At 33.9% G+C, this 25,493-nt stretch overlaps 2 protein-coding genes across 2 annotated transcripts; both read left to right on the forward strand.

The window, feature by feature from the left end:
- The first annotated feature begins 1,599 nt into the window (after window positions 1-1,599).
- On the forward strand, window positions 1,600-8,205 carry LOC145619566 (protein NETWORKED 4A-like). The gene is made up of 5 exons (XM_081674284.1): window positions 1,600-1,862; window positions 4,113-4,196; window positions 4,675-4,783; window positions 5,666-7,607; window positions 7,702-8,205. The coding sequence occupies exons 2-4, from the start codon at window positions 4,182-4,184 to the stop codon at window positions 7,315-7,317; spliced, it is 1,776 nt and encodes a 591-aa protein (XP_081530410.1). The 5' UTR covers window positions 1,600-1,862; window positions 4,113-4,181; the 3' UTR covers window positions 7,318-7,607; window positions 7,702-8,205.
- A 6,936-nt stretch (window positions 8,206-15,141) lies between these two features.
- LOC145624474 (trans-cinnamate 4-monooxygenase-like) lies at window positions 15,142-19,901 on the forward strand. The gene is made up of 3 exons (XM_081677516.1): window positions 15,142-16,031; window positions 17,756-17,889; window positions 19,044-19,901. The coding sequence occupies exons 1-3, from the start codon at window positions 15,247-15,249 to the stop codon at window positions 19,637-19,639; spliced, it is 1,515 nt and encodes a 504-aa protein (XP_081533642.1). The 5' UTR covers window positions 15,142-15,246; the 3' UTR covers window positions 19,640-19,901.
- The last annotated feature ends 5,592 nt before the right edge of the window (window positions 19,902-25,493 follow it).

A 25,493-nucleotide genomic window follows, 5' to 3' on the forward strand; every position in this document is an offset into this window, starting at 1 on the left:
ATTAGTATTTTTATGCTATTATATAAATAAAATGTTAATAAGCTAAGTAACATTTTGGATTAATCTTGTTGCACATCGTTGTAAACTTGTAATATAATGTTCATAAGAACTTATTTTTGTTCTAAATTCAACTTGGATAGCTAGCTTTTATTAACCTTTATGGCAACTTATTTATCTTTCATGATCTGAACTTATCTTGTTTATGTAAATTTATTACTCCCCTCCGTGTTTTAATAAATGTGACACTTTGATTAGAGCATAATTTTAGGCAATTTAATTAACTTAGATAAAATAAGAGGTAAATGAGATATTTTAAATATTAAAATATGGTAAAAGAAATATAATGGGGTAAGGAGCATCTACAATGGCTAGTAACACCTCCTTACAATTTTGGGCTGATACATTATTATTCTCAAACTCCATTATTTAATGTACAACGTTTATTCAATCAAAAAGATATAAATATAAATATATATAAACAGTAAAAATAGGAGAAAGTAAATGCATAAAATACACAGTATCTAATCAAAGTGGCTTTGGGTATAGTGAAATTACATAGTTTTGCAATCCTTGTACCACCACATTGGCAAGGGAGCCCCATTCATCTTCATGATAAACAAACTTTGTTTATCTAATGGCATTTTCGTAAATATATCAACAATTCACTCCAGTCAGCATGACATTTTTGTAAATAAGTTAACAACTTTTATTAATATGCGAGTCCCACAAATGTTAACTTATTTACGAGAATGCCATGCTGACTGAGATTTTTTGTTAATTTATTTACAAAAATGCCATTAGATAAACAAATTTTGTTTATCATCAAGATGAACTTGTATTTTCTCCACATTGGCTAGGCTAGCTAGTAGCTCTAACTATTAAGAAATTTCAAGCAAAGACCTCTTATCAGCCATTATGGATATTCTAATAGTTTATTGAAAATTAATGAATGTGACATGAAATAAATAATAATAATAATAATAATAATAAGTAATGAAAAGAAAGATACTCCTTCCGTCCCTATATGATTTTCCCATTGACTTTTTACGATCTCCAAGACGTGTCTAAAAACGTCTATGTCTCATTTTTTCATACGAGTAAAAACTATAAAAATTTGATGTTAATAAAATTTACAATATGACGAATTCAATAAGATCCCCATGTGATGATTTGAACATATAATCCCTTATGATTAATGAGAATTTATGGTCAAAATTTTTAAAGTTTGACCCAAATATTCAAAATGGGAAAATCATATGAGAACTAAGGGAGTACAATATTAAAATATACTCATAGGTTTTTGTAAAAAAGAAAAGAAAAAAAAAATGTAAGATGTATTATAACACTTGTTAAACACACATAGCACCTATTTTCATTTATGTTCAAATTTTACATTAATATTTTATTTTATTTTTTGACGAGAAAATTTTACATTAATATACATGTAAAAGAAAACATTTCACTTATTTAAACATAAAGGGACCAACTCAAAATCACTCGCAAAAATTAAGATATAAGGCAACAGTAAGCAACGATGTGACTAAAAGAATTACTCACACCTTGTTGATTTGAAAAAAACCAACAAAAAATGGTGGGAAAGAGGGGAAAACGAGTAAAGTTGACCCAATAAAAAAAGGGTGGCTTAAACTTTTGTATAATTTTCCGTAAGACAGGGCCAAATTCAGAAAGTGTGACAGAGGTTTTTACAAAAAGGAAACCTGATTAACCCTCTCTCTTTCTCTCTCCTCTTTCTATCTCTTCTTCCTCTGAGAATTGATTGAAGAAGAGCTTCACTTTCTATCTCCAATTTGAATGACATGCTTCTTCAATTACTTTCCAACTGATTTTGGATATTATTTCAGGTTCTTTTTCTATTTTTATTATCATTTTTTCTGCACTTTTCTCTTCTTTTTGTTATCATTATACTCTTATTCTTGTCATTATAATTACAATTATTACATTTTTTGTTTCTTTCCTTTTGGATTTATTTTTTTATATATATACATAATCCCAAAAATACCCAACATTTTTATGTTTCTTCAGGATTTAATTTCGCAATTTCAGGTTTTGTTTCACATTTTGAGAATCACCCTCTAGATTTTAGGGCGGTTGTAAGACAATGTTCTATATTTTAGGAAGAAGGGTTTTTAAATTTTGGGTAGTTTCTTTTCAATTTAGATAAAATTAATAGGGAAATTTACCAATTTATTCTTAAATTTCTGATATTTATTGTCTTTGTAATTGCACTACTCTTAATTTTCACATTTATATACAAAAGTTCTTGTCTTTAACTTTTTTTTTTTTATGAACAATTGAACATACCCTGTTCATTTACCAGATTTTTCTGGGATCGGGAATTTTATTTTTGGATATATGAACAAAAAAAATAAAAAAAAATTTAAACTTGTAGAATTAATTATGGGGTAGTTGTCATTGACAAATTCTAGGAAACCATCGCATTTCACTGGGTTGACTACTCGCACGTTCTTTTCTTGATTGAGCTTTCTTATTTTATGTATTAATCTATACTTTCGGTTTTTTTTTTAATGTTAAAGAGATTATGCATTAAGATAGAATTAGATTAAATTAGTTTAATTGTTGATGATTATCGAGTAATTTGAACACTAATTGTGGACTGACACGGTCATTAGCTACTTGTTGGAGGCCACGCATGACACATGTAGTTGCACAAATGCCTGCGGTTAACGACGTTACTTGGTTTTATTGGACCTCTTCTATACGTGTTCTATCTTGTTATTCTTATCGTATAATTTAATGTTGTTAATCGTTATTTTATTGCTCGTTGTACTCCCTCCGTCTTTATTTAGTTGTCACATTATACTATTGATTTCGGGCTGAGGAAAGGGTTAATAGACTAGTAGGGGGATGTTGTATAATGAGGGAGAAATTTCCTTTGAACTCACTAGTGGAGACCTCGGATGATTGGATGGAAATAACTAGTAGGGGGAAGCTTGATTTTACACATGCACCAAACATTAAGATGTTAGAGAGTTGATAACAATAAGAATCCTAAGGAAATTGAAGAAATAAATGGGTGTTGTATATCCACAAATGAGTTGGAGCAAAATTTATGTGTGAAGCAACCATTTACGGCAAATTATTTGTTGATATGATGAGAATTTGAGGGAGACAACAAAGGGTCTAACTGTGTGTTTTCTAGATTGTTAATAGCTACTCTTGGTTGTACCTAATAGGCTAATAGACTCTTCTGATTATCATGTTCTCGAGTCTGTAGGTGAGAGTCGCGAGACTACTATTTGCTTGGTTTACAAGTATTTTGCCGGTATTTTTCCATGTTGAAAACAACTAATGAATATGTGTGCTCGAATATTCCCTGTTTATAAGCAACAAAATAGACACAATGTATCATGACTCATGAGTATATATTATCTTTTAGTTTATATGCTCTTAATTGCTTACATGTTAGAATTTTGAGTTGAAATTTGTGAAACCTTGATCTCATCTGCTTATATATGTTTTAACAAGAAAAATTGACTCACATCACAAGCTCATGTCTAGAGCACCCTAGCTAAATGAATTAATTTAAATAGCTGAATTCTTAACTGGTCTTAATTAGTGAGGGTATAGAAGGAGTGTTGATCTGCTTCTGTTTCCCTGGTTATTTCAGTGGTTGCCGAGGGGTTTTGATTTTAGTTTCTGTTTGCCAGATTTTGGTTTTGTTGTTTGTATCCCTGCTCGTTGTTAGTGATATTGTATATCATTATAGCTTTGTGCTGCAAATTTTTTACTGGTATTCTCTTTGATAATGATGCTTTTGTGAGTGCATATCACTTCGGGTTATGAGAACTGTATTTGCAACAATATGCACATGTGGGAATATTTTTCAAAAATACCTTTGAGAAGTTAATGATACATACTCGTATTACAAACTACTTAGTATTTATTACGGAGTACTAATTAATGACAAGGGGCTCACTAAAGATTTATAACATAAAAGGAACTGCTTTTTGTTTGTGTTATGAGAGATGTAGCTACATTCTTTCCTTTCTTATTCCCTCTCTTTCTGTGTTAAGTGAAGTGTGTGATGTTAAGTTGTTGAAATGCTTATCTGCTATTAATTCTGTTTGCAGGTTAAATTTCCAATAGCACATTTCCCCTTTATTGGATCTTGTTCTCTCTAGGATAGCTAATTGAAAGAAATGGCTACTTCATCGGTAAGAAGTTATACTTTTTCTGTTTCTTATTTGGATTTTCTATGTGTCAAAATTAACAGGATTCTCTCTTACCTAATTGTGAAGGTCCTTATCTTTGCTTTCTTTTCTTGTAAAACTCTGATGTACACCATTAGGTTTATCTTTTCTATCTATGCTACTGTATTACTCATCTTCAATCACTTATTAATTTACTATTATGGGAATCTACGACATAATTATTGTCTTTTATGGTAGCGTGATAATTCAACTATTGTTTTCATCCTATGCTCTACCGTAGTGTTTCATGATACTAGAAAAGTAGAAAGTGAAACACTGTATTTATGAGAGGACCCTTCAAGATATTTAATATCTGGCCAATAAGAATTTTCTTAAAAAAAAGGACCAAGAGTATATTTTACTCTTCAGTGTAGATGTTTCATGACAGATCCACCCAATTCTCATGTGACTAGTTATGATATTGATTTGTTAATGATCTTAGGTATCTTCAAAGAGTCCTTTTAAAGGATCAGAATCAAGAAAATCAAGTTCTTGGTGGTGGGAAAGTCATGTTGGAAGGAACACAAAATGGCTTGCTGAAAATTTAGAGGGTAAGTAACTTATGCACTTGGCTTTAAGCATTTTCTTTTATCACACATTTCTTCCATCTAGTTAGCTACGACACTTGATATACCACACAATATATAATCATTGGCATTTTAGCATCTAATTCCCTATGTGGTATCAAGTTATGCTGGTAACTGAAATGCGTTGTCCGTGGAAATTGGGATTTTATGCCTCAGCATATAATGCTCTGGCAGTATATAAAGTAGCATTGTGGAAGGCCAACCAGCTCATTCCCAAGACTGATGTAGTCTAGGAGAAATGCTAGGGAAGGGATTAGTTTGCACTTTGCAGTCAAGCACCACTTTTAACCTTCCCTTCCATGAGGTTGAGATAATGATTTTTGAGTCATCATCCTCATGTTTTTAATTTTTCATATTTTTTTGCTTTCCTGAAAACCATCATGGGAAACATGTTAGCTGGATACTGTGTTGTCAATCTATTTGGATGACCGGATTGCAAACTTGCAATTGACTACTACATTCAATTTTTTGTGCTAACTTGGCTGCTTTTGCTTCTGTTTTTGAAAGACTTGTAGCATCTTAATGCTTTTGAATCGCTTTTTATAGTTTAGACCTCTTTATTTATGTCAATTCACATTATGTAATCTCAAAGGTATAGCACTTTCAATGGCATGCTTCTCGTATAAATAGATGAATTTACTAAACTGATCGATGTCTTATTGTATTGTGTCCAGTGAGTAAATAGATGAATTTACTATATTGATCTATATGCCAATGATGTAAAAGATTCCAATTTAAAGATTTTTAACTTCTGTGGATGAGTGCATTTACAACTCAGTACATGGTGAGAACTGAACAGTTAAGTCTTAAGATAGTTGTAATGATGACTTAGATCCTTTTCTGCAGAGATGGAACAACATTACAAACGTATGCAAAAGTTGATTGAAGGGGATGGAGACTCGTTAGCAAAGAAGGCTGACATGTATTATCAGAAGAGGCCTGAATTACTATCTCATGTAGAAGAGTTCTACCGGATGTACAAGTCACTTGCTGAGCGTTATGAACATTTGACTGGAGAAGTGCGGAAGAACATTCCGACTGACCTACAATCTCAGGGGTCCATTGGATCAGATGCCAGTGCTGATGTGACTTCTATATGGTCCCCTCAGGATCAAAAGTTTATCCATCGGAAATCCGGTCCTCGAGCTGCTGGCTTTGACTTTTTTCTTGGTCCTAAGAAAAGTAGCAACGATCGATCTGCAAAAGGAGATGAAACACCTTCAGTATCAGACTCCGAGACAGAATTTTCAGAATCTGATGTGTCCTCTTTATACAGCTATACTGGAATATCAGTGAACACTGGTGAAGAGGAGGTGCAGTCAAGGCCTTTGGAATCAGAAACTGAGAGTTGTGATGTGGAGAAGATACAGGTGCAGCAGCATGAGAATCGTAATGGATCCTTGAGGAAAATCAGTAGTGGCAATTTTGATGATGTGCATTCTAAGATTGCAGATTATGAAGAAGAATTGAAATTGGCAAGGCTTAAAATTTACCAATCAGAAGAAGAAATAGCTAACTTGAAAATAGAACTCCTGAAATTCACCAGCAATTCGCTGAATGAGTATCCTGGAGTGGAAAATATTGATTCCACGGAAAAGTTTGATCAGGAAACGGGTGAAAGTAATGTGCTAGAAGTAGATGTTTCTCAACCTGAACAAAAGATCCGGACACTATCTGAAGAGTTGAGAATCACAAAGGGGAGACTTCAAGCTTTAGACAAAGAGATGGCACATTTAAGAAAAGAGAACAAAGATTCTTCTGACAACATACGGAAAATGCAGGATCTGCTTAAAATGGCTCAGAAGGAAGCTGCTACATGGAAAGCGAAGATTGAATCTGAGAAACGACAGGCAGCCAAGCTGCAAGAAAGGATTGCGAGGTACAAAACTAGTTTAACAGATCGAGAAAATGAGGTCCGGGATTTGAAAGAAGTGATCTCTGATGCTAATCGTAAGTATCAGCTCCATGCTGAAATAACTAGATTGACTGACGAAAAGACTCGCTTGGAAGAGAAGCTTAGGGAATGGGAAATGAATTGTCATTCTTTAGAAACCCAGCATGGGGCGCTGGAGAAAAAATTAAATGATGAAATTGAACACCTGAAAGCGGATATTACTGATAAGACGCATAGGCTAGAAATGCTGGAAAGTGACCTTGATGCATACAGGCTAAAATATGAAAATCTATCAAGTGAAAAAGATGAGCTCAACACTGAACTGAGTGCAAGAAATGACCAAATTGCTGAAATGGAAAAGCGTCTGCAACAGCTGGTTGCTGAAAAGGAAGAAACAAGTATAGTGGTACAGGATTTAAATTTAAAAGTTGAGGAACTGCGAGAAGAGGTTGAGAGACAGAAAGCCTCGATGTTGGAAACTGCTGAAGGAAAAAGGGAGGCAATCAGGCAGCTATGTTTCTCCCTTGAGCATTACAGGAATAATTACCAGCACCTTCGACAAACTTTCACAGGGTTCAAGCGGCTTCATGCTTTTGCATCTTAATATTTTTCGCTTTCCTGGATAGAGAGATGTGAAGACCTCTTTTTTCCTGAGGGTTTGCATATAGATCTATAAGATGGATTTCCATTTCTTCATTGATTTTTGTACATATATCATCAAGGAATCGGTTTTGGTTTTCTTCTTGTTCCTTTCTTGTTGGGTTTGAAGAATCAGAACTTGTCATGAGCATGCTCACTTGTTAGGTTAGTCATGGCCGGCTTGCTGACCGTCATCTTGATGGAACTCAGTTTAGCGTGGACAAACAGCAGCTTTTACTCATTTAACTATATAAGGTTGGTGATTCTTTGTCACTGGTATATTTTGGATGTTTAATACAAAGTACTTGGTATTTCTGAGACCTTGAATTAAACTTGTTTCATTTTACAGGATGTTTCTACTCTTTGTACTCTGAACTTCTGAGAGGTGAAGTGGAGCTGTGCAGGTCCATACCCACCGATGGAGGCTGTAGAACTGGTCTCGTTCGTTTGGAGCCTCAGCAATTATATAATTTGACAATAACCTTAGCACATTGAACATCAACACTGTATATTTTTATCTACTTTCTTTGGTTTGCTCCTGTTTTTAAACGGAGGTACTTTGTTGTGTGAGATTGATGTACCTTGTAAAAAAAAATATGTTTATGAACGTTGACATAGCATGAATAGAAATGGTTCATTTCCGGTGCCCAGCCCTGCATCTTCCCTATCTGGCGTGTTAATGTGTGGAAGTGTACATGAACATTGCATGGGAAGCCTGAGCTTCTTTTTATTTTCTTTTACTTTTTTTTTTTTAAATGTGGTGAAGGCTCGTCTAAAGTTCTAAGGGCTTATTCTCTTCACCTTATTGGAGAAGGCTCTTCTAAGGGCTTGTTCTCTTCACCTTATAAAAATAAGTGTCGGGTTTATTAAGTTAGATCAGTTCAGGTTAAAGTCTAATAAGTTTAATAAGGTATAATAAGTTCATTAAGATTTAGGGTCTCTTCTGTTCAGCTTAATTTTAGTTCAGTTCAGTTCAGCTTCAATCAATTCAGTTCAATTCATTTCTTAATTTCCATCTCTCATAAACAATTCATTTTAGCTCTATTCAGTTCAGTTCATTTCTTAATTTCCATCTCTCATAAACAATTCATTTCAGCTCAATTCACTTTAGCTCCAATTAGTCAGTTCAGTTATTTTCAATAGATTATAACAAACCTTTAATAACTTCCAATAAGTTAAAGAAAGTATTATAAGTTCTAATAAGGTTTAATATGTTTTAATAAGGTTCAATAAATTCTAATAAGTGCAATAAAATCTAATAAATTTAATAAGGTATAATAAGTTCTATTAAGTTCAAATAATTTTCATAATGTTTCTCTAGCTTTTTATATCATCTCTGGCTTTTTCTCTCCCAAAACCCTACCCTTCTCGCAAAAAACTTCTTCGGCCATGAGGCTCGCCGGCGGGCGTGTGGCTCACCGCCCATGCCACATCGTCGGCGAGCTTCCGATCTACTTTCTTAGGGTGTTTTTTTCGTTTTTCGTGTTGATTTTTTGTCTGATTGGCCTAGCAACAAGCGCCGCTGCCCCTTTTCGGCCGCCTCTTATCCTCACTGGCCTTGAAGCCGGCATGCCACCGATCTTCTATTCCGCTTCCCCGCCGTTTCTCTGCTCCACCGCCTCGCTCGCCTCGCTCGTCGTCGCGACATTTTGTATGAGAATGGAGAGGGAGAGTTATCTCCCTCTGAGTCCCTCGCGTAGGGCCGTTCTAAGTCTGGTGCTTCCAGCCGTCGCTGCCGCGGTTCAGGGGTTTGTGGGGTTTGGGCCTCTCGGGCGGGTCTCTGCGGTTCGGGCCTTACTGTCCGGTGGTGTGTGGTTTGGGTTGGTGAATCTCGGAGAATTGGTGGTGGTGCTCGGATGGGCTGCGGAGTCGGTTGTTATGTTTACGTTCTTAGTTTTCTTTTTTAGGTTTTCTTCTGTTTTTTCTATTAGTGGTGTGTGCGGTTTTTGGGTCTCTTTTTTCTCTGTTTGTGTGTGTGGTTTATTCGGACTTGTTATTTTTTCTTTTTGTGTGGTGCGTTTGTGTGCTATGGGGAGTGCAGATCGATTTCCCGATCTTCTGGTGCAGGATTTGAGCCGGGTTTTTTGGCTATGGGGCTTTGGTTTGATCTTCTTTTGGTTTGGGCTTAAGGGTTATGCTTCCAAGCCAAAATCCGTGTTTGAATCGGAGATTGTTTTGTCATTGATAAATTGTACGACACCAAATTTGAATTCAGGTCGAGGAGTACAGGCTTCTGAGTCAATTAAGGTTCACGTCAGAAACTACAACTTATTGCTAGACCCCCTTGCAAGAGGCTGCATAAGACAGCGTTATATGAGACAAGGGTATTTCAAGAAGTCGATTTGCGCGTGCAATTGTAGTTTATTTTATTTCGAACTTGTAATTGGTTCAATTGTCTTAGTAATATTCGATTACGATTTCTTATGTAAGTGCCGTATGGCTTATTATTAATAAATTTTAATCTTCCCCCTCAAAAAAAAAAAAAAAAAAAAAAAAAAAAAAAAAAAATCAAATAATTTCAGTTTGGATAAGTTCATGTCCAATAAGGTGAAGTGAACACACCCTAAATTGAAATTTAACACGGAGCGTCATTGCAAACCGGACTGGATTAGTGGGCATGGTCCATGAGGGAGGAAGAACCCCTTATGGGATTTATCCCGAATTAATCAGGTTGTGTGGCGCATGGAAAGCCGTAGCTTGACAAGCTCACATTCCACGTTGGTGGGAAATTGTCTGGCTTAAGCCATAAACCGTATGTATTATGTTGCCTGTTTATTTTTGGTCCAAGTAAACATAGTCTAAAATGGCGTTGAAGATTATCTGATTATTACTACGGAGTACCTACTTCCAAAATCCAAAGACCATCGAAGAGGCTAAGACATGTCAAATACAAAGTCATTTAGATACAGCCACCTAGTAGTCCACACGTGCGTGATGGCTCGCTGACGAAGCTTAAACTTTATTAGCTGATGTTTTTATGACGTCATTCTTTTTTTATGAATGTCGTGCCGACTGCCGAGTATGAATGTCGTGCATTGTTTTAAAATTCCTACAAAAATTGTACTCTCTAATTCTATGCCTTAAATTATTTGGCCTTTTTTTTTTTCCTTCCAAACTAATGTAATCTATCTATCTATATATTATACTAAAAGACAAGCGCCTCAATGTGAGGATGACAAATGTCACTCTCTCATTGGCTTATCTTATGTATAAAATATATCTATATAATTACTGTTTACATATTCAAGCATAGTTATTTTTGTTAAATTTCAAACAATAAAAGCAAGTTTCTATACATGCATAAGATTTTCATGATTTCCTAACATAAATATTGATATAATTTTTTTTATAATAAATATATACTTTCCAATACTACAAATAATCCATAAAGTCTTTCCAATCTTTATTTATACTTTCCCAAAATAGTCTACAAGTTATCCTAAATTCAATTCAAGTAATCGGATGAATACAAAAAATTTTGATAAAAATACAAAATAGTGTAAAAATTACTTTTATCGTTTGTTGTACTCCTTGACAAATACTGAATAAGTTAAATTTATTTTCTTTAAGAATAAAAAACATCATGAATAACGTAGGCAAGATACAAATTTAACTTACATCATGACTACGTAGGCAAGATACCTTCCTTTTCTAAGGGTCTATTCTTATAACTGAACTAAACTGAGCTGAACTGAACTGAATTGAGCTGAACTAAGCTGAACTGAACTGAACTGAACTGAACTGAATTTCAACGTAAGAGAACAGGCCCTAAGTGTTTGTTTTTCTAATTAAACGTCTTAATATATCTATCTTTTATTTTATGTACAATTACCTACATACCCCCCCCCACTTCATACATACTACCTTCGTTACAGGTTATGTGCAACGATTAGACATTTTCCCTCTCTGCTTTATGTCAAATCGTTACACATAGTCTATAACGGAGGTAGTATTAATATACTCCGTACTAAACTTCTCTTAATACCTTCTAAGTTGGTACCTACATGTACTGATAAAGAAATAATTGTATAACCAACAAAATAAAGCATTTTCATTATATCTCCACTAAAAAAACAAAATATTGTACTCTTCGTGATTATCTCAATGTACTTCACGCATAATTTTATACTTCATTCATTTGCATTAAAACTCGTAAAAGATAAAAAAATATAATACACACTTAATAAAGGATTCGAGAGAGTATGTTTTTATGTTTAAGTAATACTCCATATATCAATATTCATCTAACTATTGCTGTTTTTCCAAATTTGGACTCCTTCATAAGGAATACTATTCAATTAGTACCCCTCACCTTTTTTTTTTCGGATAGGCCAGGGTCATATACTCATGTGACATCTAAGGTCATATAATTAAACAAGTTAGACTTAAGGGAAATACAAGTATAAACAAGATTTTTCTCCTTTCAATAAGTTAGGTTTATGTTTAAATTCTAAAAAAAACAACATAAATATAAATTCGAAACAGAGAAAGTATATTCAATAATTTCAAAGTTGGGAATTGAAAGCTTTAAAGGGGAACCACTCATCAATATAGTTAAAGTATGAATTGTACAAGAATGCGATGGCTTAAGTTGACTAGTGAAGTTGGGTTAGCACGGTGGTAGGAGAAAAGGCACACTCATCAAACTATAGAAAATTCGATTTAGTGGGACTACAATGCATTTTATTATATTGGCTTTATAACATAAGCTAAGATTATCATGAAAATAAAGAAATGTATTTGGATCTCTCAACAATTCTTCATGCATGTCACTATTAACGGTGGTAGGTAAGATTAAAGAAACCAAAAAATAAATCTCACTAACACTTTTCCTATCTCTTTTGTCTATGCTTGTTTTTTACCCATTATTGTCGTTTTCAATTAGAAAATTTGAAGTTTTTGATGATGAGTTAGGTTTGAATAATTTCTTTTTGGTTATGTGTTTATTACTCCGTACTATTGTATCTTTTAAAAGATAATGTTTTTATTTTCCTTATAATTTTCTCGTTTAACTAGTCAATCCCTATAAATCGAAAAGAATTAACACAAATATTAGTTTACGTCTTAAAAGACAAAATTATTGTGTTCGTCTATAGGTATAATAGAAGAGGACATAAACTCATACAAAATGAGCAAATTGTCATGTGCATTGTAATAATATTCACTCACAAGTTGATCAATTGATCATAGTTAATTAGTTACTTGCTCACATTATTATGGGAATGAAAAGAGTGAGGTGCACAACGTTGACCGATGAGGGTAGAGACGTGGCCAACGTGGAGACGTGGAGTGCATGTGAAGTGTGAATAAATAATTATGTGTTGCATTACAAAACACTTATCTAACATTAAAGTCAAAATTAAAACATAGTTTCCTAAGTAATACAAATAGACTTGTGTCACAATAAGAGAAATAGGATAATACGAGTAATAAAATTAACACTAGTTGCCCATTCTAGCTTTAGAATTCTTCTTTTGGATCGTGGATGCCAACGATTACATTGTCTCAAATTCTTCAGTTTTAGAATGTATGGTTGACTTATTTCAAAGCTTATACAGAGTATGAAGATGTACAAAAATCTTATAATAGACCAAGAAGCTATGTTCCACTTTAATTTTTTATTTTTTTTTTAAAAAAAGAGGTAATATTAGAATTTAGAAAGCTATTTACGACTATATAAAGTTATGAGTTACCATTCTTGCCATGTATGTGTCGTCAAATAGTTATGTTATGAAACAAGCTATGCTTGATCTAGTAATAAGGATTGTATATTGTAATCTTGAGGTTGAGGATTCAATTCCTGGCTTCCTGCTAAAAACACATTAAGAATGGGGATCATTTACCCTTCCCTCCTCACTCTCAAAATGTCTAATCTATACAATGCTATGCATTTTTTTTTTTGAGAGAGAATTATGCATTAATTAATACCTCATTTAGTTAGTGATAGTTTTGTCATTTCTCCTTCTAATAATTTTTTTAATTTCAATTCTATTATCTCTTTTTGAAGCATTAGGACAAAATTGCAGGTAAAAAATAACGGATTCAAAAACATTATTGTATCAAGTGGAGTTACATACAACCAATTATAGGGCTATGAATGGGGGAAACTGTCAATTTTGTTTTATAAAAATAAAAAAAAATGCAAATCTAGAGAAATCCACTATTTATATTTTCATTCAATGGGCTCAAGTGACCCCATTTTGATGTATGTGACTCTGCGGAAAACGAATCCAGAAGTAATGCAATAGGGGCCAAAATCAAGTTTATAGATTTGTATGGAGCCAATTAGTCAATTTTGTTTTAAAAATTGAAATAATGCAAATCTATGGTAAAATATCAACTATTATTCTATTATTATAATAAATGGAGGAGAAACAAAGGAGAATAGCCCAAAAGTCCACTATTAGACTACTAGTGCTCAAAGTAAGGTTTTAACCTAAAACCAATTGACAATAAAAAGTGTAGCCCGCTTGTGTTATTAGTCAAAATCTCTTTGTTTTATTTTTCGTGTGGAACAAATCATACTCACACTTACAATTAACAATCTCCCCATTGAATGTGAGTTTATACGTTCTTCCTCTTTGAACAAAAATGCACCCAGACCCTACAGAAACTAGCTTTACACTGACATATGAGTCTTATCGGCTAAGGCCTAGCACACAGTGTCTAACAGATTGTGCGATCAAACCTAGATTTTGACATATATTAGATTGTTAGACATATTGTTCTCCTAAAGAACTCAAATGATCATGATCTAACGAACCTTGCATATGCATAAACCATAGACGAATATAAAAAGTACTCCGAATAACAAATTGCGAACTGAAGCGAATAACCAATTTAAGCATTTAGTGTCGCTTGCAAATTTAACTTGTGCCACCTACAACAGTAGTAGCACGAAAGTTGTAACCACCTCCGTCCGGTCTGATTGAACAACCTTGCCCGACTTGGTGTGCCAACGAAAAGTCTGAGACTCCAGCTCAAATGTACAACTAAGTAGCTTCCCTTGCTCGCCCTGTCTTATCATGGTGAATTTAAGCAACCTGTAGGACGATCACGAGCAAAACATATTCCAAGTCCAATAATCCAATTCAAGGTTATGATTTATGAAAAATTATGGTCAAAGTCTCTAAAATTTGACTTTAAAAATTACAATAAGGCAATCTTTAAGAGACAGAAGCCTGAGTTATAATATAGCCGTATCATATCACATAAAAGTTTGTGAGAGAGGAACCAAAATCAAAGTAAATAGAACCAAACCATCTGTTTCATTGCATGACATTTAATGAAGATCATCTACCATATTTGGTATTTTCTCCTTGAATGAAACTAAAACAAACTCCATCAAAAAAATAATTTCCTTTAAATTAATTTAAGTGTTGAAAAAATAAGAGCCTTTTCTTAAGCTCACCAACCCGCTCACCTACTCCCTTGTCACTCTTCTGATTCACCACACAACCACGTCAATCCTCTCCTACCCATATAACTCTCACTCCCTCACTCAACTACAACTCTCACCGTTTTCTTTAACGCCGTTTATTATAAACGCCGTTAAGTCAACTCAACTCAACTATGGTTCCTCTTCCTCTTTTTCCCGAACCTCCCACCCACCCACCCCCACTTTCCCTTCTTCTCACGCGCCTTTTTTCTCTCACCTAACTAACCTCCTTTATTATTTTGTTTTTTTTTTTATATCCTAAGTTCCATCATAATTAATTTTTTCATCAAATTTGGTCCCACATAACATTAATCCTCTCTATAAATAACGTTCCATCTACTCATCTCACATTTCAATTTCAACCCAACTTTTCATTTGTTTGTTCATTCTCATTTTAAAAAAAACAAAGTGGTAATAATATTTTGGTGGCCCAGGGCAAAAAGAGAGGAGAGAAAGATGGATCTCCTTCTACTCCAGAAGGCATTGTATGCTATATTCTTCGCAATAATAGTTGCGATTGTGATCTCAAAGTTAAAAGGTAGGAAGTTCAAGCTTCCACCCGGCCCAATCCCAGTTCCCATTTTCGGGAACTGGTTACAGGTCGGGGATGACTTGAACCACAAGAACCTCACCGGTCTTGCCAAGAAATTCGGTGACATTTTTCTATTGAGAATGGGTCAAAGAAACTTAGTCGTCGTTTCTTCCCCCGAATTAGCCAAAGATGTTCTCCACACCCAAGGTGTCGAGTTCGGGTCACGAACCCGAAACGTCGTTTTCGACATCTTCACTGGGAAGGGTCAAGACATGGTGTTCACCGTATACGGCGAACACTGGAGGAAGATGAGGAGGATAATGACGGTACCCTTTTTCACAAACAAGGTGGTTCAGCAATACAGATTCGGGTGGGAGGCCGAGGCCGCAGCCGTTGTCGAGGATGTAAAGAAGAATCCAGAAGCTTCCACAAATGGTATTGTGTTAAGGAAACGGCTACAACTTATGATGTACAATAATATGTACAGAATTATGTTTGATCGAAGATTCGAGGGTGAAGACGATGAATTGTTTAACAAGCTTAAGGCGTTGAATGGGGAGAGGAGTCGTTTGGCTCAAAGCTTTGAGTATAATTATGGTGATTTTATCCCAATTTTGAGACCTTTTCTTAGGGGTTATTTGAAGTTGTGTAAACAAGTTAAGGACAAGAGGTTGCAGCTTTTTAAGGATTACTTTGTTGATGAACGCAAGTATGTTTCTCTCAACCTATTCTTTAATTGCTTTCTTTCGGTTTCATTTTTATTATGACTGTTTAATTGATTTTGTTTGTTGGGATTAACATTAATGGGACCAATATTGTTGGTTGATTAAATTTGACTTTTAGTTTTACTACCTCCGTTGCAAATAATATGAAATAATTAGTCGGCTCTTTATTTTTTTTTATTTAATTGATTAAGAGAGTGTTTTCAACTTAACTAATTGCTCGAGTTGAGGAAAACATGTTACACCACACTCTCTTTATCTTAATTTATTTTTACTTAGAAGGATTAATATTTTTGGTAGGGAAATCATTATCTTATAATTAGAAGCTAAATAAGCTCGAGTTTTTTTTATTAGTCAGAGTTTAATAGATTTTAAAATTCGGTTACTGTATGTAGTTTTCGTACAAGTGTCTCTGACTGATAGCAGTAGACAAATATTACCGTCCTAGAATTTAACCTTTTAGTGACAGAGATGTTACATGTGGCCGAGTATATCTGATCTGTCTTTTGGATTTTAGTACCAAAATTTTAGAACTTACCTTTACATTTGTAATTTAAGTTAGTAGTCGTAATTTTCAATGGACATGACATCATAGCTGATGAAACTTGGTGAATATTTTTTTGTTAATAAATAAAATATCATGCTCCGTAAAAGAGGAGTCATAATGTAGAATTGGATAATTAGCCTTCTAAGTTAAATATATTTGTCAGACATTAATACATATTCAGTCATTTTGTGTGTAAATTGAGGTGTTGTTTGGTTGATGTGGGAATTTAATTTTCTAAGGAATTTATACTTCATGGGAAGTTAATTCCTTAATGAAATTCCTAAGAATTTCTTAAATGTGTTTGGTTGGCAATAAGGGAAATTAGAATTCCCATGAATTTTAGTTTACCTAGGGGGGGCTAGGTAATTTACTTCTCATGTTTTGTGGGAAGTTGAAATTCCCATGAATTTTCAATTCCCCCATTTTAGAATGTCAACCAAACAAGGCCTGAGTTATAACAAAATTTGAACTCATTGATCTCGATCTCAAATTCTCAAACACGGATCCTTAAGACTTTAACTAAATAAAATTTACCTACTAATAAATTAATAAAAATAAAAAAGTGACTAGGATGAGTAATATGAAGTACATATTAGAATTTAAATTTTAAATAAAATTCAACATTAGCATTAACATTAATAATAAAACACCTTTACAAGTTGAATGACCCTACATTTATAAAGATGGATTAAAATGATATTTTCATGACTTTTAGTATAATATAAGAACAAATTGCCTAAATTGAAAATGTGCATATGCTCACCTAATAATGAACAAGATTCGTCTCATAATGCCGCCCACATGATAAATACGGGGTATATTCACTATTTTGTGATGGCTAGGTAGAGGCGGCGGTACATGCGAGGAAAATGTTTAGTTGTGCCTAAAAACAAATAAGTTCCAATCACTACACTAAGTGGCTAGAAAATCTCACGAAATAACGCTAGATATACGGTATACTTGAGTATATAATGAAAATAGTCTTTCTAACAAAGGTGAAAATGTCGACAGAAGTCTAGTTTTTGGATGACATTTTTAGAAGTGAAATTAATTGTTAACTTCTATAAATTACAATTGAATCATAATTTCTCTAGGACAAAAATTAACTTCAATAATGAATGAATGAATGAATTAATTAAATCAAAATTTATTGTTACATTTCAGGAAACTAGCAAGTACAAAGGCACCAAGCAACAATGACCTTAAATGTGCCATTGATCACATTCTGGAAGCACAAGAAAAGGGAGAAATCAATGAAGACAATGTCCTTTACATTGTTGAGAACATCAACGTTGCCGGTAAGTAATGAACCTATAATTCATTCTCGTGAAGGATTTTCTAATGTTTTTTTTCTTCTCAAATCTCACTCGTAAATGAACATTAAAATTGATTGGCACACGTAGTACACACGTCTGTTACTTATAAACACGACAAATGTCGTACATGCGTCTAAGGGGCCGGGGTGTGTACTCTCTAGTGGGAAGGCAATCCCCCGATTACAAGTTAGAATATTTTGGCAATAGTACGCTTATCATTGATATCGTAGGAGCCCACAACAAGTTGAGTTTGGCACGGGTTGACAAATTCAACGATGTTGGGATTGGGTTGATTTGACCCAATCCCCCAAGTTTGGTGGTGAATTTTTAGCTCACCTACTGGCTGCTACACTCCTCCTGTCGTTATTGTGAATCATGATGCCGATACCTTAACTTTTTCCTTTTAAAGTTTGTAGTTGATCTATCCTATTCCTCATCTTTTCATCTTTCCAACAATTTGAGATAATATTATAAATAGTGAATTGGTACTCCAACAATAATGATAAAGTTATAAAGTTGATTTTAACTTTTAATGAGTTAAAACGGGTCGGATATCTTTTGTTTTACGGGGGGTCTTATACAGTTATAGTTTCTACAATACTCCATGCTACCTTAGTTTATTTTAAAATCTCGTAATTTTCATTTTGAATTATTGTAGCTTGTGATTTTTGGGATTGTTTGCTTTCTAATTTCATTTTTCATATTTTTCCACTCTCTTACTTATTAATGATCATAGATCACGTTGTAATAGATCAATAATACCAGTAGAGTGTAACCATTAAAATAAAACAAATGGTTGTACCAAGTGTAATTAAAATAAAAAACAAGTAAGCGTACAAAGTCTACAATTCTTATGATAGTCATTTTCGGATATTGGTGTATAATATTGTGAATGATCTAGCGTGTAAAAGTAGACACCATTGTATGACTTACCAACTCCTATCACTAAAAAAAAAAAAAATTAAGAATAGTGGAGCTACCAACCCCACTGAAAATGATAGAGGTGGCTTTTGATAAATACTTTATTATAAATTTATAATATAATGTTCAATTGGTCATATACTATGTTAGGGTGCAATTCTATATTGGTACATGTTTGAATGTTACTAATGAAATTGAAATTTGAATATGTGCAGCTATTGAGACAACATTGTGGTCAATTGAATGGGGAATAGCCGAGTTGGTGAACCACCCAGAGATCCAGAGGAAGCTAAGGGACGAGCTAGACACCGTATTAGGCAAGGGTAACCAAATAACCGAGCCAGACATGCACAAGTTGCCATACCTAAACGCGGTGATCAAGGAGACCCTAAGGCTACGTATGGCCATACCCCTCCTCGTCCCCCACATGAACTTGCACGATGCCAAGCTAGGCAGCTATGACATTCCTGCCGAGAGCAAGATCCTAGTGAACGCGTGGTGGTTGGCTAATAACCCCGCACACTGGAAGAACCCTGAGGAGTACAGGCCCGAGAGGTTCTTAGAGGAGGAGTCTAAGGTTGAGGCCAATGGAAACGACTTTAGGTTCCTTCCCTTTGGAGTTGGCCGTAGGAGTTGCCCTGGCATCATCCTTGCCCTCCCTATTCTCGGCATTACTATTGGTCGTTTGGTCCAAAACTTCGAGCTTTTGCCACCACCCGGTCAGTCTAAGCTCGACACCTCCGAGAAAGGTGGTCAATTCAGTCTGCACATCCTTAAGCACTCAACAATCGTACTTAAGCCAAGGAACTAAATATAACCAACTTCTTGCAAAATAATCTTTTTGCTCTGATCTTTTTTTATTTTTATCTCTGTACTTTCACAGTTGAATTCGACTTTCGATCTCCAAACGTTTCAATCTCTCTTCTTTGATTTTGGCACTCTTGTTTTGTTAATTAGTCCAAGTGCTGTTTTTATTTATTTTTATTTTGATTACAGAATGTGTAATGTGACAAGAACAAGAATTTTCAAGCATAAAAACATTATTATAGTTTATGCGATTGTATACCTTTCTATATGGCTCCTTAATTATAATCTCTGCTTCAAAACTCTTACTGGGCTTTCTTTTGTTTCTTCATAGAGTGCAATTCAACATTTTGCAAACTTCCTTTTATAGCAAAAAGGTTACAGATTTGGCTTAAGATCAGAATATTTTTCATTCCAATTTCTGTCACTGGTAAGTGTCCTTGTCCATAATAGAATTTGTTTGAGTAAATTTTAAACCAATCATGCAACCTTAAGGATGCGTTCTTTTTACATATTTATTACGTATTTATTTTGAACATATATAACTTGTCTAAATTACACTTCAATCCTATTCTCTTCAGCTTATTTTCAGTTCAGTTCAATTCTTAATTTTTTACCCTTAATATTATATATGCCATGAACGGATGAATTTTTTTACTACGTATTTATTATTTATTTTTGCTCGTTACTCCGCCTGAAATCCTAATTAATTCCCAACATAATATAACCCATTTCAAGAATCAAAGCTTTCAAATCACATACAGAGTACTTGTTATTGGTTTAGAAGCCCAACCTACATCACCATATATTGTAATATTCTAAAAGATAAAGTTTATACCATGCATACAACCATTGGCCATTTAATACCAACAAGTAGTTTAATGGACCATAAGTAATTTATGATTGTATTAAAAGTGTTTAAATAATACTGATAAAATCCAATCCTCACCCCTATTTTTCTCTCTAACATGCATGTACATATCCTCTTGCATTAATATGTGCCCCTCTTATTTGTACAGTGTTAGTGGACCAACTCGCAACACAGGCACACCTATACCTGGTGCGAATTAATTCCACTTTGAAGGAGGGGCGGATGAGATTCGAACCCGTGACCTTTGTGTCACGCTGGCTCCGATACCATGTTAGTGGACCAACTCAACCAAAAGCTTAAGCTGATGGTTGAGGCCCATGAATATGTTTTATACTCTATCATACAGACTCTTTTTCCCAAAGCCTTTACACTTTGGCGGAGATTGATTTAATATAGACATGCTTATTTGGCTTCAAAAAAAAAAATCATTTAATATACATTTACAATAAAACGTACATTTGAAGTGAGCTTAATATTTTACCCTAATATGAGTTGTATCTTAATATATAATCTCATAACAAGGTCACTCAGCTCATCACCAAGACACCAATAAGTTATCACCCTCCTCTCTAGATTCTCATCCATCTACTACTTAACTTGTACATTATTTTTCCTTTCTAACCACCGTTACTTTTTGTGTTGCACAAAAATCATTTTTGTCTGATGATTGAAAGAGTAAAGGGGAGACAAATTAATAATGGACCATCTTCTAGTATAGGGTGGTGGTTGACCATGTCAAGATCAAAATTAATTTACTTTATCACTAAAGTTCTAGACAAGAGAATTGAAATGTTAAGAGATCGAGTAGAGGATGAGTTTAACTAAGCTAGGTTAGTTTTGGATGTGGGTTGTGAGCTCACGATGTTGCTAATATAGGGCTAGTCCATTCGAGTGTATGACATTTAACTTGATTTGGTACAAAACTAAAGATTGATGTGGTTTTTTGTTTCAAAAAAAAAAAAAAAAGATATATAAAATTTTTAATCGGATCACCATATACTTCGTATATTTGATAACAAAGCATCCATTGTAGTACTTGTTAACAAATTGTGATGATGTAAACTACACATATATGTGGTGGTACTCCATAGGCTCTTTGGTGCAGCACTATAGCTGGTTGAGTGATGCTCCGATCCTATGGTGGTGGCTTTAAGTAGGTTTGATATGATCATACCGCCGGTTATCTATAATTAATTTAATTTCTTACCTTAGTAATCGAATCTGACTTACTGTTTTATACTTAGATAATCATATCAAACATATCAGTGCGTTTCTGGTGTGGCCAACCGCACGGTGTGGCAATGTGCCACATAAGTAACCCCTCTAGTAACCCTCGAAGCAACCCCTGTCTAGTAACCCCCGAATAACCCTTGAAGTAACCCCTCTAGTAACTCCTAAATTAACCCCTGTTTAGTAGCCCTTGAAGTAACCCCTAAAGTAACCCCTCTAGTAACCCTTGAAGTAACCCCTGTCTATTAACCCCTAAAGCAACCCCTCTAGTAACCCCTATCCGACCTAGTAACCCCTAACCGGATCTAGTAACCCTTGGCCGAATCTAGTAACCCCTAATCGGATCTAGTAACCCCAGGCCGAATCTAGTAACCCCTGACCTAACCATCAATTATTCCACCGCTAAAGCCGCCACGAAACCACCAATTCCAACCACCACAACAATCATCCACCACCCATTCCAACCAAAATTACCGGAAGAAACTAACTTAATAAATAATAACCAAATAATTAAAAAGAAAAGGATCAAAACAAGTTTATGAGTTCGAAATCAACGACGACGATCTAATCTGGGTAACTATAAATCAATGCTTTTAAACGTAATTTAATGTGCCTGCCACCAAAAAATACAAATAAAGAAATGGACTAAATTATTTCACAATGTTACTGTAAATAATTGGTCAAACCAATTCAATGCTATTATCGATGGGTTGGTTTGGAGCTTTGAGGACCTTCGACAATGGCTAACACGAAAATGGTGATTTATATCTGGGTTGGTTAGGGGGCTTCGAGAACCTTCGACAACGACGGATGGCGAAAATCAGTGCTCTGGCGGAAGACGACGGTTAGAGATAGAAAGTTTGAAAGAGAAGATGAGGAGAGAGGAGAGATAGAAATTTTATTTTTATTTTAAAAAAAAAATAGAAATTGTGACTGGTAACACGGTGTAGCTAGCAACACATATGAAAGTTTGTGCATACATATACGTACCCTATTAACTCACATCACATTTATTTTTTTATTATTAAAATAATAACAATAAATAACTCAACTAAATAATGTGGGACAATGGAAATAATGAAAAATTGCTAAAACTTTTATTTATCATGCCATAATTCATTAACTTGTAAAAAATAATCTTTATTACAATACTAGTATTATATTATACACAATGCAATCACACTTTCATTGCCAACTTAATTATAAATGAAATGAAGTTTGTTTTTTTTTTTTTTTTTTTTTGATAATCTAATTGAAGTATATTGTTGGTTAAAGTTATGGAAATGGTATCCAAACTTTAAATTGAATTCCGTCTACATAATTCGCACTTTATGACTTTAAAAAAAGAAAAAATCTATTCGATTTCCCTGTATCTATTAGAAGAAGGCCGATTTTTTTTTTTTTTTTTTTTTTTTGGTGAAGCCGTGGGGCGAGCCCCCAAAAGGAATTATGCAATAGAACTTTAAAGTTTCTCAAATAATAATAGTATAGTATATCTACAATTCTACGCTAATCTTACTTTTTGAGAAAGTTTTATTAGTGAGATAGACAATTATTATTGGAGAAGTTTTTGAATTTTTAGACGGCGGGTCAAATTCGGGTATTGAAAATTTGGAAAGTTCTTAAAGATTTTGGGTTTTAAAATTTTATCTAGATATCCTCATTTTTTTTCGAACGAGGTACAAACTACAAAGACCAAGAAATAAAAATAAATAAATAAATAAATAAATAAATAAACAAACAAAGAAACACCTATTCCGTAAGTATTATCTATGTAAAAGGAATGCACTGAGCTCAAAGCTCTAATTAGTCGTCAAGGTTGGGAGGTTAGGTTGGGTCATTGCTATAGAGAAGCCAATATGGTGTCAGATTGGCTTGCTAACTATGGTATCCCTTTGGAGTAGCGAATGATTATGATTGAGGTGATCTCGAAGGATTTTCTTGCCGTTTTATTGGAGGATCTAAGTGGTGTCTCTCGGGCTCGGATAATTCCAACGATGACAGTTTAGCTAGCTAGTTTTATTTAAGTTTTTGTTTTTGCCTTTTGTTTGTGTGTTTCTTTAGTTGTTTGCGGTGTGTTTCTTCTTTTTAGGGGCTTGCACCAAAAAAAAAAAAAAAAAAAAGAAATGCACTAAGCTCAAACATATATACATAGGGTCTGTTCACATTTACTTAATTTCAGTTCAATTCAGTTAGCTCTTAATCCCTCTCTCATAAAATATTCATCATTTCAGCTCAGTTCAGTTCAACTCCAATCAGTTCAGTTCAGTAAATGTGAACAAGCTCGTATATAGTATGTATATTTTTTTAATCTTATTTGAGTGTATTGCTATATGTATTAATGTATTATGTGCCCAATATTAATGATGCAAAATCAACAAATGCATTCATGCCGAAATATATACTATGCGGTGTACCTTTATTAAGTTCAAATGGGGCACAATTGCATAAACAATAACTACGTCACATGGTCCGGCTATTTGTTGTCTTTCAACCTAATACCATTTTCTTAGAATGAAGACTCCGTAATATTTTTCTTAATTATTTGGTTACGGTGACAATATTATATATTTTATTTAATAACATGTCATAAATCAATAATAAAACATACGGCAAAGTATAAGACAAGGATTTGTCATTTGTGTGTTTCAAGTTTTTCCTAGCTTGTTATTCACGTGACACATTTTAGCACATGAAACAACATAATTTACATAAGTTCAAAAACTACCAAAAAATATGTTTCATATGTACTTTGTACTTGTAATTAAGAATATGTGTGTGTTATACATATTTTAAACGTATCTACTAAACTAATTAATAATTATATATGTATGTACTCTCTCCGTTTTGCAAACCAAAAAATAAGTAATACAGAGTATAATATAATAAATATAAAAGGGGATACTCATACATTCATAAGCGAATTCTTCCCTCTTACATCATCTTTAATTTCTAAGAATATCTTAAATGTGAAAACTTAAAAATGCACAAAAGAAAATGTTCATGATCTTTAGGTACGTATTCTTTGTGGGGTAATTGTTGTGTGCCTTGCTTAATCTTATACTTCGTATCAAAGTATCAAATAAAGACTAGTCATCCCAAACTTCCTACTTGCAAGTGTAGGTTGGTTGGAAGTCATGGAATTGAGCTACTTAGCTACATATAGAGAAATGATCTTCTTTTTTTTTTTTTTTTTTTTTTTTTTTTTTTTTTTTTTTAGGGGGGGGGGGGTGTGTTTGGGGGTTGCTAAACCTGATTGCTTATTTAAGTGGCTAACCTTAATTTTACAAAAATAACAACAAATTTAAATAATCACTAAAAAACATAGGTATTAGGGGTCTGTTCTGATTGACTGAACTGAACTGAACTAAACTAAACTGAACTTATTGGAATTGAACTGAATAATTTATGAGAGAATGAAATTAAGAGCTGAACTGAACTGAACTGAAAATAAGCTGAACAGAAACAAGCCCTTAGTGAAGAAAGATTTCAAAAGTCGACTCTTAAGGCAAAATTTTAGAGATTAAAACTGATGCTGGTTTCCTACTTTAGAGTGTGATTATAGAATAAAAGAAAATTTTTATCATATAATTTCGTTATTAGCTCATCAATACTCACTATCTTTAAATATAGATGACCAGGCTAATAAAAATAATGTTGTCAAACGATAATGAATCTTATATTCAAGGTTACACGTTAGTTGGTTACACTCTATTCATGTAGTCTTATTATTGTATTTATTACGCGATGCATATTTAAG

Source organism: Chenopodium album, chromosome 3 (genome assembly GCF_948465745.1).
Source record: "Chenopodium album chromosome 3, dcCheAlbu1.1, whole genome shotgun sequence".
Lineage (NCBI taxonomy): Eukaryota > Viridiplantae > Streptophyta > Magnoliopsida > Caryophyllales > Amaranthaceae > Chenopodium > Chenopodium album.

Coding starts and splice junctions, on each gene's coding strand:
- LOC145619566 (XM_081674284.1), top strand. Junction 4,784..5,665: donor GCTTGCTGAAAATTTAGAGG/GTAAGTAACTTA, acceptor CCTTTTCTGCAG/AGATGGAACAACATTACAAA.
- LOC145624474 (XM_081677516.1), top strand. CDS start 15,247: ATGGATCTCCTTCTACTCCAGAAGGCATTGTATGCTATATTCTTCGCA. Junction 16,032..17,755: donor TACTTTGTTGATGAACGCAA/GTATGTTTCTCT, acceptor GTTACATTTCAG/GAAACTAGCAAGTACAAAGG. Junction 17,890..19,043: donor TGAGAACATCAACGTTGCCG/GTAAGTAATGAA, acceptor GAATATGTGCAG/CTATTGAGACAACATTGTGG.